Source organism: Colletotrichum orchidophilum (assembly GCF_001831195.1).
Source record: "Colletotrichum orchidophilum strain IMI 309357 chromosome Unknown Scaffold_90.1, whole genome shotgun sequence".
In the NCBI taxonomy this organism is placed as follows: Eukaryota; Fungi; Ascomycota; class Sordariomycetes; order Glomerellales; family Glomerellaceae; genus Colletotrichum; species Colletotrichum orchidophilum.
Window position 1 is genome coordinate 161,529 of NW_019173046.1, and position 15,759 is coordinate 177,287.

The following is a 15,759-nucleotide window of genomic DNA, read 5'->3' on the forward strand; positions in this document are numbered from 1 at the left end:
TGCCACTCCCATCTTTCCTGGGCAGCAAATGTTATCCTCACAAAGCACTTTCTTTTTGCGCGAAGGACCTAGTGCTATTCATTACGTTGGGACACAGCGGTTACAACTCGTCTTTCTCGCTTCTGGACGGATCAAAAGTCTTCTTCTTCGTCATGCCAGCCAGGATATCGACAATCAAGTCAGCGGCAGCGACGGATGTTGTCTCGGCCACAGAGTCATATGGCGGGCTGACTTCAACAACATCAGCACCGACTAGGTTGAGCCCTTCAAGACCCTTGAGGAATCTCTTCAGCTCTCTCGTGGTCCAGCCGCCCGACTCTGGCGTCCCAGTAGCTGGAGCAATGCTTGGATCTAGAACTGTAGCTATGTTAGTTCCATGTACGACGCCGGAGCCGAACGAACTCACCATCGATATCGATAGAGAGATACACTGGCGTGTTGCCGACTGCATCTCTGACTTTTTTGATGATGCCGCTCATGCCGATATCGTCGATTTCGTGTGCTTCTATTATTGTGAATCCGACGACGTCTCTGTCGATCTCGTAGTCTTTTGGGCTCTTCTGTTGTCAGATGAGAGTATCACATCGATACCAACTCGCTACTCACAAAAAGCTTGGTCCTCAGGCCACCGTGAACACTGGTGCCCTTGCTGATGCAGCCCTCTCGGCTCGCATGCCAGAAAAACGTCCCATGGGTAATGGCCGACTGATTTGAAACGATCCCAGTGTAGCCCTCATAAGGATCCCATCTGCGCCGGCGAGATTTGTTAGTAATTGATAGCCTGAGCCTGCAGCGGGTAATGAGAAGAGCCTCACGTATCAAGATGTGAATCGAGATGGATGACAGAGATGGGGCCATAAACGGTCTTCAGACTGCGAAGAATTGGCAATACTATTGAGTGGTCGCCTCCGAGACTGATGATGCGGGGGTGCTCCCAATCGTCTAGAATGATGCTTAGCGGCTGTGGTATCTATACATGCATCATTGTCAACTGCTCTGAACTTACTCTGATCGCTGGTGCGATGGTAAAGAATCTGTCGGTATGCTTGTTCCATCTGCTTGAAAGCGTGACTGGCGTCAAATGGTGTAACAGGCACGTCTCCGCAGTCAATCTTTCGGTAAGGTGGTGCGTGAGTGACTACACGATCCAGTGGAAAGCACTCATGGGTAGGTACTCACAATCTCTAGACCCTGTTCGTAGGGATCAACCTCCCACACGGTGTTGTAGCTTCGCCCTTTCTTCTCCCTTGACGACCCAGCACGAATGCCTCTGGGGCCGAACCGAGCCCCTGGGCGGTAGGAAGTGGAGGTGTCATAAGGAAAGCCTAGTACGGCGATATCTAGAGGCTGAATTCAAAGTCAGGAGGAGTTGTCGATGGTCTTCGAGTTGCAGATGGCTTTACCTTATTATGTGTCTCCGCTAAACAACGTTGCCATTCCAAGTGCGCAAATGTCACAGGCTGGGAGAACGGCAGATCTTTGTCCAAATCTGGGGAGAAGTTTAGCACCTTTGGGCCAATGGCCGAGCCATTTGTACAAACCTTCGAGGGGATATTGATAGTTCGGACCAACATTCAGGGTAGCAGCAAGGCCAACACCGGCACAGAGTAGGACTGCCTCTGCAAGACGCATGTCGAAGCGATTATAGGTTTTTTTTTTTTAGCTTAAACGTTCTGGGATCGATCTAGTTTTCTTAGGTGACTATTTCTACGATGCCCATCCTATGGTTTGCTTAAATAATAACCGACAAGACGTGCATGTTCAGATGACGAGTGAGGGGAACCAACGCCGATCAGAGGCCGACGGGTTGAAGCGCCTATGAGATGATTGGGGTTAAGCAAAAGGCAAGAGACTCCGACGGCTCCAGCGGCCGGCAATTGGGCCCACATCGGCCAGGCCGACTCTTGGAAGTCGACTCCGATATCTCTGGAAGTGTTTCACGCGCTACCATGGGCTAAATCGAGCCCTTAGATAAGAGCTTGGCTTATCTATGCAAGCTAGACGAGACAAGTCGCGAACATGATCATTGTATCGATGATTATCATGTCTGAACGACAAGTATAAATGTAAACAGGAAGTAACATGTTGTTTGGTGGTGTTGAGAGAATCAAGGTGAAGCTTTTTGAGAAAGCTCGTCCAATGAACCCTATCAGCATCCCTGTCTCCGAACTTCTGCATCATTGACCCTCGAGCCGTCACATTTTCGTCGTTGCAACATCAGCAAACAAACATGATGGAGGCAAAGACAGGAGGCGACAGCGAAACCAAGGTCGGCGGCGACGTTGTGGCTTTATCCCACCCGGAATCGATCGAAGCTACGGAAACTGCAGAGCTGTCGACCAAGCGCGGCCTTTCTGCCAGACATGCACAATTCATCGCCCTCGGTGGCACTATTGGCACCGGCCTCTTCGTCGGTTCCGGCAGCACCCTCGCCCGCGGCGGGCCGGCCTTCCTCGTTGGCAGCTACGTTGTCATGTCAGTCCTGATCTACCTGGTCCTGACCGCAGTCATTGAGATCTCGACGTATCTTCCGCTACCGGGCGGCACCATGAACTACTACGGCAGTCGTTATGTCTCACGAAGCCTCGGCTTCATGATGGGGTGGCTCTACTTCTACTCTTTTGCCATCTTCGTACCCTTCGAGCTCACCGCGTCAGCCCTGGTCATCGAGTACTGGCACCCGAACGTCAACAACGCGGTCTGGATCACGATCATGCTGGTCCTTGTCGTCGGACTCAACCTCCTACCTGTCAAATTCTACGGCGAAACAGAGTTTTGGTTCGCTGGGCTGAAGGTTCTGACCATTGTCGGTCTGCTCATCCTCTCAATCGTTCTGTTCTTCGGAGGCGGCCCAACCCACGAACGTCTCTATTTTCATTACTGGAAGGACCCCGGCGCTACCAAGGAGTTGATTGTTCAAGGCGACACTGGCAGGTTCGTGGCCGCCTTGTCGACTCTTCTCAGTAGCGTTCTTCCATTCACATTTTCGCCCGAGATGGTCGTCGTAACTGCTGGAGAGGTCCAATCTCCCCGAAGAAATCTGCCGAAAATTGCCCGCAATTTCTTCTGGCGATTGATCGTCTTTTACATTGGTGGAACCATTGCCATCTCCGTCATTTGCCCTTCCAACGCACCGGCTCTCACCAGCGGAAGCTCAGGTGCCGCGGCTTCGCCCTGGGTTGTGGGAATTAAGGACGCGGGAATCAAGGGGCTCGACAGCGTCATCAACGCCGTCGTCGTTACAGCCGCCTGGTCTGCCGGTAACTCGTTCCTCTACCTGGCAAGCCGATCTCTGTACTCGATGGCCTGTGAAGGAAGCGCCCCACGGATCTTCAAGCGGTGCACCAAGCAAGGAGTTCCCATCTACGCCGTCCTTGCGAGCTCATTGTTCTCACTACTGGCATATATGAACGTCAACTCCAGCGCGGCAGACGTATTCAACTGGCTATTGAACCTTGTCAACACTGGAGGCTTTATTTCTTGGGTCTGCTGCGGTATTATTTACATCCGCTTCCGCAAGGCTTGTGACGTTCAGAATTTGCCAACATCAGCGCTGGTTGCGCGATCCTTCCTACAGCCAATCGGTTCATATATCTCGCTATTCATTTTCGGTCTTCTCTGCCTGCTGAACGGCTTCACCGTCTTCTTTCCATCTCGGTGGTCTGTAGCTGATTTCCTATCTGCGTATATTGGACTGCCATTGTTTGTTGTTATCTACTTTGCTCATCGTTTCTTGCATCGCGCCGATTCTTGGGCTATTTCTCCCCATGCGGTTGATCTTAAGAGCGGTCTTGCAGAGCTGGAGGCAGAGGAGTCGTTGGAAGAACCCAAGGAAGGGTTGCGAACACGCCTTAAGCGTCACATAGGTCGATCCTCTTAGAGGAAATTTTAGGTGCATGATCAATTGGACATCGTAGTATCCTGCTCTACTTCAGCACGGGGCTTAGCCGGCTTGTGGACTAGAGAATGGATTCGAGTCCCTTGATAAAACACTTAGATATCTCAGATACAGGGTCGATAATATTAGACAAATTCTCATCTTTCCTACCCTGAGGAGCCATCATCTTCATCTTCTTTGCACTTTGAAGAGTTGAATGAGTCTTTCATGACGCAACAAGCCCGGATTTTGATAGTGAGCAGTGGCTTAGTGGGAACCATGTGTGCCTTTGCACTTCAGAATTCCGAAGACGCGCAGGCCACTTCTGTCCTCCATTCTAACCGTGAACTAGTGCAAGCCCAAGGCAAAAAGATGTTACGCTAATAAATTGCGAACTCAACGGTCGTAGGATGCTGCACAATAATCCAGATATCCTTTAGCTAGGCTCCTAGCGTGATGGACGAACCCAAATATTCACACTTGAGGACCAGAGCAGCGCTTACTCTGCATTTTCTCGGATCAAATATAAAACAATGGTGGCGCTAAATGCAACATCCAGACGGACATCTAGTGGCTCCGGTGGCGGATTCATCTGGAATGCTTCCTTCAACACCATCGGTGCCATAAAAAATCTGGACTCGGGCGCTATACAGGATGCTGCGGGCCTGGACACCTTTCTCCGTCTGGCTATGAGAGACATTTTGAAAATCTGCTTAAGCAGAATGTTATGTTTTTCCCGATCATGCAAGATGCTTGATTCTATGTTATTAAATCTAGGCTATTCTATGTTGATGATACTGTGTAATCACGATTATCTATTCGAGGAGGCAAGCCTGACAGCCCAAGTGTCGTGATCAAACTCAAACTATTTGTGGTTGGAGAAAAGTTGATGCTCAACCGAGGATGCCGGCCACAGCAGAATTGTCAGAATAAGACGGATTACTGGTTCCATTCTTGAGCCAACAATTCCCATTGTTTGGGCCGACATTAGCAAGATTAGAGTTGAAAACCGCTGCGACACATATTTTGGACCCTGAGTTGCGATTGTACGACGCACAAGCCCTGAGGCAGTCCAAGTACGAATAGACCACAACCGCAAGTATGTCGACAGACCCTTTTGATCCAAAGCTCGCCCTGCAACGAATCCCAAATGTCGCGAGCCCATCTGACAGTATTATTGATTTCGATTCGCCATCTATGTCGGGGCAGGGAAGCTGGATTTTCCCTTGTGTTGGAACTACTATTGGGCTATCACTATCCGTGGATGCGGGCACTGTCGCAGTTATTGTAGTCGTGACAACTCTGGTTGCTGATGGCGCGGGCGAATTTGCATCTCTGTGACTTTATTATTAGAAAATATCAGAGAGAAGAAAAGGATTGGAACTGAGTCATACTCGCTCGCTTTCCTGACGGCCAGTGAACCCCCAACGCCACCACCAACAGCTGCTATCACTACAACTATAGCCAGCAAAACGCTGAGAAAAAAAGTTGCTGGCCTCAACCCGCAAATCGTACGGTCTTCTTTGACGGGCATCGATGGGTAAGATTCAGGTGTTGTTGGTCCGTACGCTGGTCCATATTGCTGCGGTTGGTCCAGAGCTACTTGCTTATGAGATACCTGAGGAGTATATGTCTCGGGGCCGGTAGAGTCCATAATGTGTCGGGATCTTCGTTCGCAATGAGAAGGGAAGGTCGTGGATTTTGGCCTCGAGTGCTTCACCGAGAATAAGAGAAGAAAAAGGGAAACACAACAAGCGGACATTGAGCGCGTAGGCATCAACTAAACCAGCGAAGAATATTTCGCGTATGTTACCGACTTTTGAAGGAAGGAGACAGGAAATTGAAGGATTCGAGGGCATGGGCACACTTTGTGGAGGTCAACGATGAGGCATCCAACCAGAATCGCGGACATGTCTCACTGCGCCATGAGGATCAAGCAGGCCGGACTTGGCTGCAGAAGCTGTGCCACACACCATGATTGCATCTAACGTATCATTCGTTCGGTTTGATGCAGGTGAGACTGCTTTGTATTGAATTCGTTAATCAGGGCGAATCATTCTCATTTCAGGGAGCAAAAGGTCTGACGCAAAGCTGATGCCCAGAGTTTGTTGAAATAGAAGTCAACCCCGGTGTTTGGCCCTTGGGTGCCTAGCCAGTGGCTGAGAATTGGCCTTTGAACAAGCCTACCTGTTCTACCTCGGGCAAAATGCAGGTGTCAATTCAATGTCACCTTGTCACCCCTTTAGCGGTACGGTTGCCCTACCTTGCCCTTGATGCAATACGTACTGCTTAAGCTGAGCAATTTCAGCCTTTTCAATCTCATGCTTACTTCTGACTACATGGCTTACCCTGACTATTTGCTCGGTGCATTAGGATTCTCCATATGTTGGAATGGTGAAGTATGTTGCATTGAAAGCTAATTTTCGAGAAATGTGTACAATTTTCAGGGCAAACTGCCACAATGCCTTTGTGCTAGTCCGCGTCAAAGACTATCACTCACTTTGAACTCCCTCGAGCGTAAACCAGAAGCGAAGGAGCATAGGTATTTTTGTACATAATATTGCCCAGAAGATTGGGACGTTCGCAAGTACCGTTCACAACAAGAAGTCCCCGCCCGACATAGCCAGTTCATATTCGTGGTTCGGCAGGAACTCCGACCAAATGGCCGGTGCTGTTGTCAACCAATATGCATTAGTACTCAGCTTCCGTATCAGGACAGAAGTGCCTCTCGATTCCTGATGCTGCAGCAGTCCCCGCAAGAAGCGGGATGCGGCTAGAGGTTTCCATCAAGGCATATGGAAACGCGGTCTCGTGGCATGCAGCGTTGAAGTCTGGACGGGCTTCGTGGAACTCAGAGTGAATTTCGAAGCCCGCATTATTGATACATGCCTATAGTAAGCACTACCAGTCGGTTCATGGCCCTGGTTTTGTAGAAATCATGATTATTTGGACTAATGGACTTTCCACCGATGACTTCCCCCTTGATGTTGACGTGAACTCTGTCACTAATTTTAATAAGGCCAAAATGGCGAGCAAGGCCAGGTTGACTCATGAATGGGTTCTGAGATATTCTGTGTGTGATGAAGGGTCGAATCATGGGTTGATGCATAAGTTGTCGGGATCGACTGCATCACGGATCAAGATATGACCAGCTGTGCCTTCGATGTATACTTGGCGATCAATCACCCTAAAGGCACCAGCCATGCGCTCCAGCATCCAATTGCGTTCTTGATATGGATCTAAAGACGTAGGAATGCCTGAGACGCGGGCACTTCCACCGATAGTTGCACCTGATCCATCGATATTTGACAAGCTGTCCACAAATGTGCATTCGACTCTAGGAGGCTATATTTCCATCTCCTATTCCCCATTTTATGTCATCAAGACTCGCTTTTGGATGGCAGGCGCCCTGGTTGTGATTGTAACCATCTTCAGAGACTTTCGTAGCTCACAGCATTTCCCAATAATATTCAAGGAAGTTGTCAAGAAACGTTGAATTGATCCAGTAGAATATTGAGCACCAAATCGGCAGCATGAAGATCCGGTGAATCATAACATCAATCTGGGATTTCAGTGAGAGCGGAAAAGGAATTACTCACCTACCTAAGGTAGGCTAATCACCAAGTTGTGATGCCTCAGGGTTTGCCCAGCCGAGATCGGGGACGCAGACCGATCATGTGGAAGCATTCAAGCCATTTGCCATTACTTTTACTTCAAGAGATCCCGATATCTCACACCTTTTTGAGACTACATGTGGATGTAACTAATATAGCTGATAGCGACGCCCTATCTTGACGCCATCTTTAGCCCGAATTGGCCAGGGTGGATCCTTTCGGAGTCTCTTTCCTCATGGAATGGTTGCGGGCGTTGTCTTATACTAGCGTAATTTAGTTACTGGCAACATCGGAATGACCTAACTCAACACTTCTGTTCATTCACATTGTATCAACTAGTCTTTTCACTTGAACATGGGTGATATCTTTGAGCATGTAGTTGAGATGAGATGATATAGCCCCACGACTGCTTTCATACCTTCCCAGGATTTACACCGAATGTTCCTACACCGAAGGAATCAACAACGCTTGAAAGAAACATTCTGTTTGCATTTCGCTCCTCTCTCACCATCGAGTACATACTATATCAATGGCACACCCGACGACAATGCCAGCCTTATCGTTCTAACCGCCGAGGCAGGAACCGTAGAGCACATCGCAATGAACTTTCGATAGTAACATCTCTCTATAGCCCCCTCCATACATTTCTTCAAAATATCTTTGACCTCCATAATGTCTACAACTATCGCCATGTTTACAATCACTCTACCTCGAGAGCCTTGAGACCGTGGCCTTGAACTCTGCTCCGGCCAGCGAGAGCCCGAGTACGTTCTTTTGCAGCCCTTCGATACCGTGCCTGAAGATCTATCAGGTCGAACCGTCTTGACAAAGGGAGAGCTAGATCAAGACATAGCGCGCTGGCCCCATCATTTCACTGAAGACGAGGTTGGACACATTGTTACCGCCATCCAAGACATCGAGCAAAGAGGCCCTCAGCTCTATGAAGTCAGCAAGTCGACCTTCGAGCTCCCCGACACATTCGTGAATATCTTCAATCGAATTCGGGACCAATTGATCAACGGAGTTGGCTTCGCTGTGCTTCGTGGCCTTCCTGTCGACAAATGAAGCACTCGGCAAGCCTCAATCGCATACCTCGGCATTGGTTCTTACATCGAGCGCTGTTTGAGCCAAAGCCGGCGAGGACACACGCTTGGTCACATCAAAGGCCTCTGGTTGCTGAAGGAAACGAGGTCAACGGCGAGGACTGAATCTGTCGCACGCAGAAAGCTCAGACACATCATCACACGGATGAAAGTGGCACCGTGGGTCTGCTTTGCCTCCGTCAAGCGATGGAAGGTGGAGAGTCACAGTTAGTCTCCAGGCACAACATCTACAATACAGTGAGAGGCGAAAGAATGGACGCACTGCGCCAACTTTGCTTGCCGCACTGATTCTACGATCGAAAGTGGGAGACAAAGAGTGGATGCGCACTCCTAGTTACTACTACTACGAGGGGAAACTCAACATGAAGTGGGACCAGACTGTAACAATTTCGGACCTCTACAATGCTTCTGAGACGCTGGATTTCTTCCGCAGTACACGGACGCTCAACGCAAGGCGATTCAGGTGATGGAAAAAAATGTGCTGTCGGTTATCACTGGAAATGATACTGCAGCAGGGCGATGTACAATTCCTCACCAAAACTCATAGTATACAAGAGAGATCGGCATACAAATACGATGACGATAGTTACGAAGAAGCGCTTGTTACTTAAACTTTGGCTTGCTGCCTTGGAAGAGGAGAGTGGAAGGCTGTTGTCATTTGCTGACTCTCAATGTGCCATAATCGGGGGTGTTCAGGTCAATGAAATCTGTCCTACAGAAGCCGAGGAGATGCTGGCTCTGCGGCTTTTACCCTCATAACTATGTATTATCCAGACTTGGATTTTCGACAACGAGCTCCGGCTCTAACCATCACATATAAATCATCAGCTAAGGTAGTGAAAGCTAAAACGTTCTGCAATGGAATATATGACAGGTACGTTTAGGAAGAATAGAAGAATCATACAAGCTTGTCTTTGCAAGTTAGCGTCTCTTTGCATAGTGCCCTCCTATCAAAGTCGTTGAAACCTTTCTTTTCGTAGTCTAGACCGGATGTGGTGATCGCGATCATTAGTCACCAGACTTGAGACAAAGCTAGAACATCGCACTGTGGTTTCAGTATTTTTTTGCGCAAGACTTGGCCTTCGCAGTGTCTCCAGACAGTGCGTTGTGGGAGGATCTCGCATTGATAACACTGTCTTCTCCCCAAGATGGATGCTGCTTATCTCGACGCGGTCTGTTTGTGGTAGTGTCTGCCCGCAAACTCTCGGTATGCCGTCTGTACCATGCTCAACTTCTTCTCACATCAATCAAGTCTCTGAGTGCTGACCTTGAATTCAAGGGTGGGTATCAGCCCGGATAATCACGGCAAGCGCCTTGATGATAGCCCTTTCGTGCCATTCAACGGCGATCCGCTCCCGAGCATGAACCTCCGATGCCGCCTAAATCGGGACAACGGTCAATGACCTTTACCGGGTACGTTTCATTCGAGTGTGGAAGAATTTCTCGGACCACTTGACAGAGGGCTGACTGTACGCGAGTTATTGGGCTACAGATGTTGGACCTGCAAGAGGCGTAAAGTCAAGTGTGATGAGAGGTCCTCTAGTTGTGGAAACTGCGAGAAGATGAAGATTCCTTGCGAAGGCTACGGCATCAAACTTCAGTGGATCAACGTCTCAAATCCGTTTTTTGAGAAGGAGAAACATGGCAGAAGCAGTAATGGCAGAGGAAGAATCCGGATTGGTAGGCTCTCAACCTTGTTCCGGCTTCTGCCTACATGTATAGGTAATGGCGGCTAATACACATGGCAACTTCGGGTAGGTCGTAATGCAGGGCCACAATACCCGATGAAAGACATTGAGTCCTTCTTGGCATCACTAGAAAAAGCAACAACGTCAAGGGGTATCGTTCAAGAGGGCCCTTTTGCTCTCTTTCAAGCCCACGACGGCAATCCTGAACTAAGCCAGAATTGCAACCATGGAAGCCCCGATGTCGCAGTCTCTGACTGTTCACTGGTGACCAGAGACGATCACAGTTCAGAATCGATCCATTCCCGACAAGAGGCAACGACCTCCTTGTATTACACTGACTCTTCAAGCTCAACCCCTTCTTTCTCAACAGCACGAGAGGATGGATCTCCTAACCAGATTGGATATGACGTGGAGCTCGTCAGAGTTCCCGAGGACGATCTTGCCACGCCAGATCTTCAATTTCAAGAAGAGTTCGACTGTTCGCTGGGTGGAATCGCAGGGCTGTTGGAAGATCATATTGAATTGTTACAAATGCAGCCTCAGACCGACATCCCATACACGCGATTGTCCCGACGGATATCAACGAGCATTTCAGGGGACGCAGTCATCGACAGACTCATGCATCATTACGTGGAAAACATCGCAAGTCTACTCCAGCCGATTCCACATCCCCAAAATCCTTATCGAAAATTATACGTCCCGGCAGCTCTCCAGGCAATATCGGAATGGTTGCCGAAAGCGAAGATGGCCACACCTACCGTTTCTTCAGTCATTTTCCACTCTTTAATAGCATCATCTGCCTTCCATCTCGGCGCCTGTGGCCCCGAGCAGGCAGAATACCTCACACTCGGGTCACAGCATCGCCAACAAGCGCTGCACTGTTTACAATCCGCCATCAACCCTGCCATGGCAACAGCGGAGTACAAACTTCTCATGGTGGCCATGCTGTCAATGGTTACCATTAGCAATGTGAGCTCTCTCATTTTTCCCCCGAATTTGTCGTAAAGTATACATGTATGCTGAGCCTCACCGCACAGTTCACCACAGGGAGCGATGCAGACTTTGTGATACACTTGCAAGGTACAAAGCAGCTTCGGAAAACACGGCGCCGATGGAAAGTCACTAGCAGGGCCACTCGGCAGCTGAATGAGATCAGTGACTTTCTATACCTCCTCACTCGTACGGTCTCTTTCTCCTTCACACCCGGGCCATGGCCATCTGAGGGCGTGGAGGATGTAGACGAACCAATTGCGTCGCAGGCGGAACCTGACAGCTGCTTCGGATACATGTACGGGATCACACCCGCTATTGCTGTGGATATCGAGGAGACCTGTCGACTGGCAGAGTATCTTCTATGGTACGAAGGCACTGAAGAGCGCATTCCGGAGGGACTCCTCGAAGCCTGCGAAACCCTCGGCGACCGGCTTTGCAACTGGTCTCTAGATCTTGAAGACGTCCGCCAAGCGATGAACCAGGATGCCGAAACGCTAGAAATCTTCCAGCATCACGCGAACGCGTGGCATCTAGCCGCGATAGTCTACTACCACCGACGGATCCAAAAGTGCTCCAGCGAAAACCATCACCAGCTCATTGCCGAAATCGCCGAGCACATGCATGCTGTTGAGGACATCAAGACGCGCTCCAAATCCACCAAGACCAACTTCATGGCTCCCATAACGTGGCCCGCCTTTGTGGCCTCGTGTGACGCCCGTGATCGCGAGCCTTGGGAGCTCTGGTGGGAGAGGATCAAGTGTTACCGGGTTGCGAATAGCCGGACGCAGTGGAGAGTGATCCAGCGTTTGTGGGAAAGAAGGGATGAACTAGAGCAAGCGGGAATTGGGGCTTTTGATTGGATCGAGGCCTTTAAAGACTTTGGGATTGCTTTGTTTCCAATCTGATATATCATGCGGGCGCAAGGGGTGGGAGGGAGAATCATTGGCGCTTTGATACTCCCCTATACTTCTGAATTTCAGAAACCAAATTGAGTCTGATTCACCTCGGTAACTCATTGGGTCGAAAGCCCGACTTCGGCTTGGCTTAGTCCTGCCAGCTATTCTCCAACGCCTTCCTCGGACTCCAGATCTTGAGCCCGTTGAGTTATCCCAATGCAAGTCAGCGGAATGGGTGCCGTCGCTGCTCACAGCTACAGGCCGCGGGCCGCGCATGGCCCTCTTCCCCCACATTCCCCAAGTGACATCACGATCATAACTAAGACAAACCAAGACGATCTAACTTCTCCGCTCCGCCGATCCCTCTACACATCTAAACTAAGGCGACCCAATCCCATAGCCAAGCTGGCATCACCACGTGGGTCTGTTGCCAGTGCGGCCAACGTTCCGCTGGTTTCCCCCAAGCTTAGTTGAAATAAGGCTTGACCAACGCGGGGTAAACTCCCGCCTCGGCGCGAACGCCCTTGCTTTTCCGGAACGGAGAGAATCCGTACCCCCTTCATTGGACGTTTCAATCTGCCGAGCTTGTTCTCCGACGCATACCCCCCAGCCACTGACGCCAGCAACCTTTGGCAACCTGTTTGGATCCTATGGGTTGGGTCCGAACCACGGACAGCTACCCGAAGGTTTATATTGAGGCCACAAAAAGAACCATGGTGGCAGGCATTCCATGTGATTGTGCTTGGGAAATTGTCAACGCACCTTACAACAGCTTGGCGACACCTGAAGCCCTAGTGAAAAGTCGATCTTGACGACAGCTGCGTTCGAGGCTGAAGTCTGTGACTATTAACATCATCAAGGAACCCGACACAGCAACGCCATAATGGACTCCTCGTTTGCGCTGCGTCACGAGAAACTCGAGGTTTCGGAGCTAGAAAATGGGGAACGGGAGCCTACGACAAAGAAGGGGGAGATTGAGCGAATCGATGCCATAGCCACGGCTCAGGGCACAACACTAGCTTCCTTCGCGCACCTGGATGAGAAGAAGATTCTGAGAAAAGTGAGTATTGCACCTCGTTTTTTTGATCGGTCTTGAGCGATGAGGCTGACTTCTTGATTCTTAGATGGACATTCGACTCATCCCGATGCTAGCCTTGCTCTATCTACTCTCATTCCTGGACCGTGAGTTTTGGCTCCTTCTTTGGGGATGAAGGCTTCTGACTGATAGATCAAACAGGTGGAAATATCGGAAATGCCAAGATTGAAGGCCTCCAGGAAGATTTGGGAATGACTGCGGATCAGTACAACTGGTGCCTTACCGTCTTCTTCTTCACCTACGCCGCGTTCGAGGTCCCGAGCAACCTGCTGCTGAAGAAGCTCCGCCCGAGCGTGTGGCTACCCACCATAATGGTTGCGTGGGGCATCGTTATGACCTTGATGGGGATTGTGCGAAACTATCATGGCTTGTTGATAGCCCGCATCTTTCTGGGAGTGACAGAGGCCGGACTGTTCCCTGGCGTTGCAGTAAGTCCTCTTTTTGACTCCATTTTTATGTTCTTTGTCGGCGCGGGCGACAGGTGGCTGACATGCAGACTAGTACTACTTAACCATGTGGTATTGTCGGCATGAGATCCAGCTCCGCCAAGCCATGTTCTTCTCGGCCGCTTCCATCGCCGGTGCTTTCAGCGGCCTTCTCGCGTTTGCAATTTCCAAGATGGACGGCATTGGCGGGCTGGAGGGATGGCGCTGGATTTTCATCCTCGAGGGCATCGTGACCGTCCTCGTGGCCGTACTAGCCTTCTTCGCCCTCCACGACTTCCCCGAGACCGCCAAGTTCTTGACCGAAGAGGAGCGAGCATTTATCGTGTTCCGACTCAAGTACCAGGGCCAGGTACAGGGAAAGCAGGAGAACCGCGTGCAAGTCGCCGAAGCGGAGGAGTTCAAGTGGAAATACGTCTGGGACGCGTTTACCGACTGGCAAATCTGGATCAACATCTTTGTTTACTGGGGTGTAAGTTGCATGTGATCACTGTTGGAAACAGATGGACGCTGATTTCGATTTCCAGGTTGTGTGCCCTCTGTACGGAATCAGCCTCTTCCTCCCGACCATCATCCGCAACCTGAACTACACGTCCAGCACGGCGCAACTGATGACCGTCCCGATCTACATCACTGCTGCAATCCTTGCAGTCCTTGTGGCCTATCTATCGGACCGGGTGGGGAAGCGAAGCCCGTTCATCATTGGATTCTTCTGCCTGATGATTGTGGGATTCTCAATGTAAGCTGTCCGCCATGCTAGCTGCAAAGAACATTCGAAAGCTGACCAACTCACTCCACAGGTGCATATCCAGCTCCAACCCGAAAGTAGTCTACGGAGGTGTTTTCATCGCTGCTTGTGCCATCTATCCCGCCTTTCCAGGAGTCATCAGCTGGCTCTCCAACAATCTGGCCGGAAGCTACAAGCGCAGCGCAGGCATGGCACTCCAAATCGGCGTGGGGAATCTTGGTGGAGTACGACCTCGTGTTCTTGGACATACTAGTCTATAGAATAGACGTGCTGACTTTGAGTAGGCCATGGCATCAAACTTCTACCGCCAAAAAGATGGTCCACGGTACATCCTGGGCCACGGACTCGAGCTCGGGTTCATATCGGTTGGCATTATTGCAGCGTTGATTCTCATTTTCAGCTACATTGGCATCAACAAAAAGCGTGATCGAAAGATGGCAGCTGGAGAAGACAATAGATTCACAGCAGAAGAGCTGTCGGGACAGGGTGACCGAGCGATAACCTTCCGCTACATGTGGTAGAGCTCTTATTCTGTATGACTTGGCTCAGTCCAAATGTAGGGTGAAATATCAGTATGATTTCAGAACTGTAGGAAAGCATCAGGTGATAACGATGACACAACCATGCCTGTCTAGAACCTTACCTACGACATTGTCCTTTGACCCGTGCGTGATATGATTGATTCCGGAGTGGACAGCTCATTCGGCGCGGTCCAAGTGGGGCCGTTGCAAGGCCCGGAGCCGAACAGTATCGCGGTCGGCCTCGACAGCCTTGGTATTCGATAACCACCTCAAAGATGTACGCTCTACATCTTGATAAGGGATGTGATATTAATGAAACGGCGTATCTGGGTGACGAAGTCAAGCCCGACATTGGTTAGTTGCCAAAGGTTTTGTTCATCCCAACTGGTCGAACCTAACCTTGCTTACATTCTAGCACCCGCACATCTTCCACAACAAACCTGATACGTGTCTCCTCATCCGATCAAATTCATGTAGAAGAGAGTTGGTTTACTTTTGTTTCAATTCAGTCGATATTTAGCTTTCTGTTTGAATGCCACAAACTTGCACAGGAGTAAGGCATCTCACAGAAGTAACCGCATCGAAGTAACCGTCTGTCCAGACATCCCTTTAGAAATTCCATGGTCATGGCCCAAGAGGAAACCATTCGAATTGGCTGACCTGGATATTGATCTACCGTGAATCACACGATTGTGCACATGCAAGATGGCCCAATATTATAGCAAATAATCTGCACGCCAAGTGTGAAGGTGATCCTACCACTTACCGTCCTGAAGCAAC

General features: G+C 50.0%; 6 protein-coding genes across 6 annotated transcripts; 3 read left to right on the forward strand and 3 right to left on the reverse strand.

Annotated features, from left to right (window-relative positions):
- Positions 1-100: 100 nt before the first annotated feature.
- CORC01_09762 (agmatinase) lies at positions 101-1,632 on the reverse strand (the record flags this gene model as incomplete). Its single annotated transcript, XM_022621391.1, has 8 exons — positions 101-357; positions 407-557; positions 607-748; positions 816-942; positions 1,007-1,112; positions 1,180-1,347; positions 1,404-1,489; positions 1,542-1,632. The coding sequence occupies 8 exons, from the start codon at positions 1,630-1,632 to the stop codon at positions 101-103; spliced, it is 1,128 nt and encodes a 375-aa protein (XP_022472130.1).
- A 598-nt stretch (positions 1,633-2,230) lies between these two features.
- On the forward strand, positions 2,231-3,880 carry CORC01_09763 (amino acid permease; the record flags this gene model as incomplete). Its single annotated transcript, XM_022621392.1, has 1 exon — positions 2,231-3,880. One exon carries the CDS (start codon positions 2,231-2,233, stop codon positions 3,878-3,880), a length of 1,650 nt encoding a protein of 549 aa, XP_022472131.1.
- Positions 3,881-4,770: 890 nt separating this feature from the next.
- CORC01_09764 (uncharacterized protein) lies at positions 4,771-5,202 on the reverse strand (the record flags this gene model as incomplete). Its single annotated transcript, XM_022621393.1, has 1 exon — positions 4,771-5,202. A coding segment is annotated over one exon (432 nt), but the record flags the coding sequence as incomplete, so codon positions are not given.
- A 1,366-nt stretch (positions 5,203-6,568) lies between these two features.
- Positions 6,569-7,093, reverse strand: CORC01_09765 (class II Aldolase and Adducin domain-containing protein; the record flags this gene model as incomplete). The annotated part of the gene is made up of 3 exons (XM_022621394.1): positions 6,569-6,766; positions 6,834-6,915; positions 6,975-7,093. 3 exons carry the CDS (start codon positions 7,091-7,093, stop codon positions 6,569-6,571), a joined length of 399 nt encoding a protein of 132 aa, XP_022472133.1.
- Positions 7,094-9,993: 2,900 nt separating this feature from the next.
- CORC01_09766 (uncharacterized protein) lies at positions 9,994-12,180 on the forward strand (the record flags this gene model as incomplete). Its single annotated transcript, XM_022621395.1, has 4 exons — positions 9,994-10,007; positions 10,087-10,247; positions 10,653-11,251; positions 11,320-12,180. 4 exons carry the CDS (start codon positions 9,994-9,996, stop codon positions 12,178-12,180), a joined length of 1,635 nt encoding a protein of 544 aa, XP_022472134.1.
- Positions 12,181-13,054: 874 nt separating this feature from the next.
- CORC01_09767 (major facilitator superfamily transporter) lies at positions 13,055-14,979 on the forward strand (the record flags this gene model as incomplete). Its single annotated transcript, XM_022621396.1, has 7 exons — positions 13,055-13,231; positions 13,296-13,353; positions 13,409-13,695; positions 13,769-14,182; positions 14,238-14,449; positions 14,511-14,682; positions 14,743-14,979. The coding sequence occupies 7 exons, from the start codon at positions 13,055-13,057 to the stop codon at positions 14,977-14,979; spliced, it is 1,557 nt and encodes a 518-aa protein (XP_022472135.1).
- Positions 14,980-15,759: the final 780 nt, after the last annotated feature.